The sequence below is a fragment of the Meleagris gallopavo genome, chromosome Z, assembly GCF_000146605.3.
Source record: "Meleagris gallopavo isolate NT-WF06-2002-E0010 breed Aviagen turkey brand Nicholas breeding stock chromosome Z, Turkey_5.1, whole genome shotgun sequence".
In the NCBI taxonomy this organism is placed as follows: domain Eukaryota; kingdom Metazoa; phylum Chordata; class Aves; order Galliformes; family Phasianidae; genus Meleagris; species Meleagris gallopavo.
In genome coordinates this window covers 858,964-867,096 of record NC_015041.2, presented here as the reverse complement: position 1 = coordinate 867,096, position 8,133 = coordinate 858,964, and the positions used below count along the sequence as shown (strand labels likewise).

General features: G+C 40.4%; 1 protein-coding gene across 1 annotated transcript in view; it reads right to left on the bottom strand.

Annotated features, from left to right (window-relative positions):
- Positions 1-8,133, bottom strand: part of ZNF532 (zinc finger protein 532) — a 40,276-nt gene that overhangs the window by 22,509 nt on the left and 9,634 nt on the right. The window contains 2 exon segments of the mRNA XM_031557177.1: positions 4,204-5,176; positions 5,178-6,549. Of these exon segments, the coding sequence (XP_031413037.1) occupies positions 4,204-5,176; positions 5,178-6,529 (2,325 nt within the window). The 5' untranslated portion in view covers positions 6,530-6,549.

Below are 8,133 nucleotides of genomic sequence, written 5' to 3'. Positions count from 1 at the left end.
TCTTATGACTTGGGAATTATGAATTTCATCAGTGACTTAGGAAGATTTCAAAGCAAAACTAAGACTCCTACATGACATGGATAGTTTTGAACACAGGATTTGCGTATTTTAGCAGTGTTATCCACAGAGTCTTGCAGATAGATGTGTATGTTTTGAAAGATTACAGACAAAACAAGATCTCCTGAGTTGTATTAAAAATGATTTGCTAATCTACGGATAAATAAATCTTCAAATAATTAAGAGAATCCTTCTGCTCACGTTAAAACAGTTACTTGCAGGGGCTTCACCAAGAGTCACACCCTTCTTCCAATTTGGGCCCCTCTCCTTCAAATCTCTTAAAAATGGTCAGAGTCAGAGCACACAGCACAAAGCTACTGCTGTAGAAGAAATCATACAGTGCTACAAACAAGTTTCATGGAGTCTGCCTTACTAGTATTGGCAACTTTGCTAGAACAAAAAGTCACCTGCTCTCATTTAATCAACAAGACAAATCCGAACTGCAACGACTAAAGCACAACACCTGTATAATTATTTTTCTTCCAAATATAACTCTGTTTAACCCTGAGGTCTAAAGTGATTTCTTAATTGCCTTATATACTGACAATGCTACTGATATTCTAAGCACAGGAGTATTTTTGTACTGGGACCTGCAAACTTCTTTTTTTTTTCATCTAAATGCCTTTTTGAGGCTGCATACAAATAGTTGTAAATTATTTTTTAAACATTAATTTTAGGGAGAAATGTTAACACGAAATATCTGGAGGTCACACACACTGAAGCAGATGTGTTCTTTCGTATGGTTCACTCTAATGTGTGTCTGAACAGTCTCCATCCACAGCTCTCAAACGTCCTGACAAAAGAAAGATGGCAAAATGCAAAACCTTGAAACAGAAGAAGTTAACCAAAGAAAATCTACTGTTCTCCAAATCCAGGTTGGATATCAGCACTGCAACCAGCCTAAGGAATTCATAGATATCCTTGCATAAAGCTTTGTCTGAGATGGATCATCTGCAGCCATTACGTGCTATCACTCTGATTAGAACCTCCATGAAACAGGAAGGTTGAAATTGTGCTAAACACAAACAGATATCCACCGAAATGACAGTGTTTGTCCTCAGTGAGCAACGGGCACGGTCTGAGCCACTGACCCCTGCCTTCTGACCTGCACAGAACTGCCATGGGATGCCAACTTTGTCTTCAGCTCAGGCTCACGGATGGCCAAAGCCAGACTAACTTTGGCTTAATGTGTGTTTGCTGCATTTACTAAGATTCAGTACCATTCTTAAAATGTACCTTTTGTCATATATGTATTAATAAGCAGCAGTGCAATGTTGGAGAACAAAGCAAAGTTTCTTATATAGAAGGTTTTCATAATCCTTCCAAAACACTACAAAAAGAAACCTGGATGCTACACTATTTCACAGCCATACAACAATCCACCCCTAAATGAGAGTATCCCTGATTCTGACTCTGCAACAAGCAGTCTGCAAGATTCATCAGCCATGTGAGTAATTCAGACCAACAGAAAATGCCAGTAATGCTTTTTGCTAGGGCTACTGGTTTGATAGTTTGAAAAGTACAGTAACATTTTTAATTGAAACTGATTACAGTAGAAGAATCTACTGTGAAATTCTGAAATTCACTTTTGCTTACCATTTTATTCTGGGCATAAGGTGGCACTAAATTTCAGTTCTCACTGCAACTCACACCAAAATAAAACAGTTTCTGAAAACCATCACCTGCCTGCCTTTGAAATCAAAGTTTCAGGGAAAAAAAAGGAGTTAGAAGAAAAAACTGTGGAGTTGGAAAATAAAGATAGACAAGAACTATGAGTTCTTGAAGACAAATGAGCTACGCAGCATCCACAAGAACAACACACAGCTGAAGATGAGCACTGACATGAATTAGACCAGGCTTGCTGCCTTGCTGCCCCAGTAAGCTACTGAGGGCTTCACTCTGCCATCACTGACTGGTCTCATTCCTTTTAACAGGATTACTAACAGAAGCGAGGGATTACAGAAAGAGAACGTTACAGGGAAGATTTTTTAGGATGTTTTACTATTTTTACTATTTTTTAATTCAAAACTGAACATTCTACCTTTATAACAAGAGATGAAAAAGAAGTAGCAGCTCCTTCCTACTTAGACACATGTAACACAAAAAACGGTGTGCAATTTCCATCTCAAGAGTAGGTGGGCACTAAGAACTCATCAATGAGCTGCAAAATCCAATTATTTTTATCTTCCTTCCTCCCCAGGTAAAAATACTTCATCTAACTTTCCTGTTTTCCTGCCCCAAAATAATCACTGTTTCACAACAAAAACTCAGTGCCAAGCACGTAGAGAAATGAGAACATTCCTTTTGCAAGCTTTTAGAGGGGTAACGCATTTTTTATAATAAACCTATACAAAGACTTTCTTTAGCAAACACTGCTCTTACAGAGATGCATATACTAGCTGATGAGGGGATGAAAAGGCAAGAAAGCAGGAGGCACTGCTCTCATTAAAGCAACCCTTCAGCTGGATGGCTTCCACGATGTATCTGTACAGCTACACCACACAGCATGCAATAAGACACAGCTTAAAAAATGTAATGAAAACTGCTGATCGATATACCGAAATGACTAAGAAAAACATTTAATTCATTTTTTTAAGAAGATAGTTTGACAGACTCTTAAAACTATGTTTATTAACAGTGTTCTTTTAAAACGGAATGACAAGTGTTTTTTTTTTCTGAAATCTGGAAACGCACGCCCTGCTACGCAGTAATTAAGGCCTTGTTCATACCTCAGACCTCATAAGATAGTGAGCTTCCAGCAAGAGATACAAACACACTGGTGGTCAATGCTATCTCCTGTACCTCTGTGAGCCTTCCTCTATTCCTCTGCAGCAATAGGGCGAAAAAACCCTGGGAAGAGGCAGCAAGAAAGGCCAAAGGTGTTTCTACAAAAATGTATCCCTGACTGTACCAGAACAGGTCCCACAGAAAGTACAGAACTTTTTATTATTTAAACTTTGTTGCTCTTTTTTCCATTTTATCCTCCCAGCCTACTTCCACTAGATTTGTCAGTCTCATACATTTGGTTTGTTATGCTTACAGACTGCCTTAATTCCTTGTTTTCACAGTACCAAGCACTACAGGGGTTTCCCAAGGTCCACTGGATCTTACCACAAAACAAATGATAATTAAAGGACTTATGGAAAATAAAATTAACATGCATGGGCAGAAGAGTTACCTTCCTAACTTAAGGACTTAAACCCCTATCCTGCACGCTGCTGTGGGATTACAAGAACATTCCTGGCTTGATTGGTCTGAGCAGGGATAGAGCCTTTCAGGTCCTTGCCAACGTGCAGCAACAAGCTGCTGCATCAAGATTAACTGAATGCTTTGAAATAAACCAGAATTCCTTTTAACTGGCACACCATCATTTAATTAACGATCGGAATTCTTACAGGGTTATAAAATATACTGCACACTGATTAATACTTTTATGGAATGATATGTTTCTTTCACATCAGGCCACATATAAACCATTCTGAAATTCTTTGCTAATGTAAGTTTAACTCAATAGCAATTATAAGAGAAAGTGAAAGCCAAAAGAAGTGAATAAATGGTCACACAGAAAGAAATGCATGCTAGTGAACACCACTTTCTGGTTAAAAAAGGTCCGAAGATACCAGCATGCATACCCTTTCAGCAGAATCAATGTGCCATTTATTAGTTGTTTGCCCCTGTAGGTAACAGGAATGCCAAACTCACTTCTAGAGCTATATGAAAATAATAAAAACCAAAGACAAATCAGGAATGAATCACTTAAAAACTACTACTCAGATTAAATAGGTGTGCAGCTAATGAGGGTGCCAATTAAGTGGATTCCACAGGACAATCTCATTTCAAAGCACAGCAATAATCATTAAAAGAATCTTAGAGACCATTAAATACTCAGCTGCAACAAAGCTTACGCTAAATTTTAGTGAAAATATACACTGGATTAGACTTCAGGGCCTAAAAAAACTCTAAGATAAACTCTTAGTTCAAAATGTTGACGTTCACTATAAAAGTGCTTGCAAGTTTTCTGTTGTTTTAGTTTATGTTTTTAATCATGGAGGTTCAGACCATTAACATCTAAATGAAAGAAAAACATTTCCAAAGTCTCCTAGGCTTATAGGCGAAACATTGGAATTTAAACATATGATACTCTACTTGTCCACTTGTGTCTGCAGCCTGCTGGAAATGTGTAGCAAGAGATGTCTCATCTTGGAAAACTTCGCTGCACTCCAAACACTTTAGACCGTGCCTACAGAGTTTTGATGGGTCTTCGTCTAGTGGCATGGCTGGGACGATGGGTGTACTTGCTGGGGCTGATATGACTGTTCCCGTTATGCCAGACTGCATCTTAGTTACAGTGTGTGAGCCAGCTCCCACTGGGCTTTGAAGCATGGGTGTAGCAGTATTGCTTGAAGGAGATGCTATCATTTGATCTGCTGGGACTGGTTTTAAAATCAGGTGCGAACACTGCATTACAACTCCTTTTTCCTTGTGTCCACGAGCATGGGAAAGAAGACTGCATTTGTTGTAGAAAACTAAATTCTTTGTACAATGATTACACGTCACTTCAATTCGCACGCTCCTCCTGTCATAATGCTGGGTCAGGCTCTTCTCAAGAGCAAAGGAGTCACCGCACTCCAAACACTTGTAACCTCGTGTGGGCAACGTTATTCCAGCACTGGCAGGAGGACTAAGGTTGGGGATGTAAACTGGGACAGGGTTGACACTACTCAGCACCTTATTGAACGCTTCCACTACAGAACTCTGAAGAGATGACACCACCTGGACTCGAGACACCTTTTTAGAAGGCTGTGAGGCTGCTGCAGAAATTATTGCCTGCTTTATTTGTTGCTGAGGTTTCGTTAGCACTTGTCGGAGTTCAGAGGTGGTTTGAGCACCCTGAGGCAGAAGATTAAGGTTGGCAAGATGGACCGTCTTTGGCACAAGTTTAGCACTCGCAAGGCTTGATGCTGGCACCACAACAGTCTGCTGCTGTATGGCATTGGCAGCTTTTATAATGGCGCTACTGGCACTCTGCACAGAAGCAGCAGATAGTACAGTGGCTTTCACTGTAGTGTTGTTAGCAAGCTTCAAATTAATAACTTGTGAACCTGCTGTTTCACTGCTGAACTGGGAGGAAGGCAGTAGCCACAGGTTTGATAGTGACTTGCTTTGGTGCGAGTTCTGCAGATGCGACTGCATTGGTAACAACTGCGGACTGGAGAGGAGCTCTAGGAGGAGAGGAAAGAACAGCAGAAGAAGTTGGTGAGGACAGGAGGGACGTCATGGAAGTTACCATAGAAGCAGTCTGCTCTGTTTTTCTACTCGAGTCCAAATCAACTTCTGGCAACACTCGAGTAACAGTTCTCTTGATCTCCCCGGAGGAAGTCTTGATGGTTTTTATGCGAACCTTAGGAATTGCTGGTGTGGACCCTGCAGGAGAAGATGGAGATCCTTTGCTACTGTTTTCACTTGATACACTTCTGGGACTATCAGGTGGTTTAACAGATGGCTTTTTAGCACCATCAATAAGACTCTGAGACTCAGGTGATTTTTCAGTAGTCCGGGGACTTTCACTCGTATCTTTTGGCAAAGGAGAAGACTCCCCGGAATTAGATTGTAAATCCTTACTGGTATCTGTAGCTGCCTTTTTAGCACTCAGTGCTGCAATCGCAGCAATGCACGAAGAAAGCTTTGCTGATGACTTTGCTTTTGGTGAAATGCTGGCAAGATTTGTTTCACTTTTTTCAGCACTCAGTTTTCCATCAAGTACTCTACTGTCAAGAAGCTTCTCAGAACTGTCTTTTAGCAATTTGTCCTCTGCTTTGCGAGCTTTGAAAGGCTCATAAACACTTAAATTCAGAGAGTTTGTCTCTGTCTCCCGCTTAGAAACTTTATTTTTATCTATACTACTTGAAACTGAGATACTAGACTTGATCAAATTCTCTCCCCCAAGTGCCTTTAGTTTGTCATATTCGTGCTGAGATACAGAACCTGTCAAGATATTTGTTCTGAAATTTGCACGCATCTCTTTGTCTGGAGGGTCATCTACCTCAATTTTTTCATCATCATCAAATTCTTCAGCACTCGAAATTGGACTGAACTGGTTAAAAGCCGAATCCTTCAGTGTTGTCTCAGAAGCTGACCCATCATCTTTAAATGATTTCTCTTCATCTTTACTGTAACTGTCAAGAGCTGAGGATGTGAGAAAGCCGTTATGCAAGCCATTGCCTGTGGAATGGTGGCAATCCTTGTCTACTCCTTCAGAAGGAGTACGTACATTTTTCACAATGACACTCACACCAACATCAGACGATGATGGCGTATGAGAATCTTCATCTGTGTGTGCATTTTGTTTTATCTGGCTTTCATGGTCATCGTGTCCAGATTCAATAGCTGCTTTTGGGTCAACCATGTCTGGGATGTCAAAGGCTGCAAGAAGATCGTCAAAGTCTGGGGTCTTCATATCCCCCATGGTCATCTATTTGATTGAAGGCAAATCTGTAAAACAAGCAGAAAGTCCTCCTCTCTCAGTATTTTAATCTCTAATAGCATAGTCTAACACAAATAAGCACACATTCTCACATGCCATGCAAAAAGGTGTTATCTCACTTCTCAATTGGTATTTTCAGAAATTACGAATTAAAAATAGTATCCCAGTGCAGGTGTACCAATGTAACAGTTGTAACTATACAACTGTAATTGCCAGGAGCTACACTAATTCATCAAGTTCATACACTGCACCTTAGTAATTTTATTCTAGGGACATACCTTCTCTTCGAGTGACTTTACTCCTGACTCCTCTTCTTACATTTTCTGCTACCCTGTCCCACCCATGCCATGAATACAGCAAGATACTGCTCTCAGAAAAATCATGAGCTATTTGTATATCCCCCTAAGTCTAGATTTTCCTTGGTATTTGCACTATCAATCTGATGAGCCTTCTCGAAGACAGCAGAACAAATGCGTTTCTACTAGCAGTTTAAGAGTACTGCATTGTTTTCTGTAAATTACACCACTTCATCTGAATTATGGAGTATTTGTTCCCCAATGCCCATGAGGTGTTCTTTCAGCAGCTCCAACAAAGGACTTGCTGTATTTACTTACTCTACCAGGTGTCTCACATACTTCAAAGGCTTGGCATTCTATAACCTCCAATGCAATTTACTGCAGTCATTCACCATTTTCCCCATTGTGGGTTTCCTACTGCGTAACCTGAATGCATCTTGATGTATCAAGCTGAATGAACTACATGTGGTTCTATATTCACCTAACCACTCTGCAAAAGCACTTTATGCTAATTCCATTCTCTCTCTTCGGTTTTCTTTCTAAGCTGAACAACAGCAGATCTTTAGTTTTCTTTCTTTCCCTCACAGATAATTTCCAGATCCCATTCTTTCCATTCACTGCTAGCCTCTAATACTGTTTTGTTTTTTTCTTCCTGATCCAAAATGCAGAAGATGACTCAGAACTGAAACTTTGTAAATGCTGCGTAAAAAGGAAAAGTAATACTTTTGAGCATACTTTCACATTGTAAATCCCACTACGGTATTTGCTTTTCCACACACTTCAAGAATATGCAAAGTTGTGCAAAATGAATCACTTGTACAGATCGAAGAAATCACTTATGGAAAGCACAATTTCCCGTTTTCTTTTAGAAAAGTGCACAGGTATAATCTGTACTGTTACGGCAGAGCTGTCTTCGACTGTTCAGTACTTATCGTGCAAAACTCAGCATTCAATCTGAAATGGTATTCAACCAAACTAGTGTTACAGTCAGAGAGCGTCCAGTTAGGAAGCATCCTACCTGCCCTCCTGCCTTAGTATCAACGCTGAAAGGCAGAAAAACATTCCTTCAGTACAGCTCAATATGCTGCCTTCAGTATCGATCAGCACAGGCCATCAAAGAGCTACTGGGTGACTAAACCACAGCAGTGCCTCCGAGTTTCTCAACTTAGCTAAGTGAGAAGCTACTATGTTATACCCCATGGCAAATGGTCTGTTGGAACAGAATCACAGAATGGCCAGGGCTGGAAGGGACTTCAAGGATCACGAATCTCCAACCCCCTGCCACATGCAGGGCCA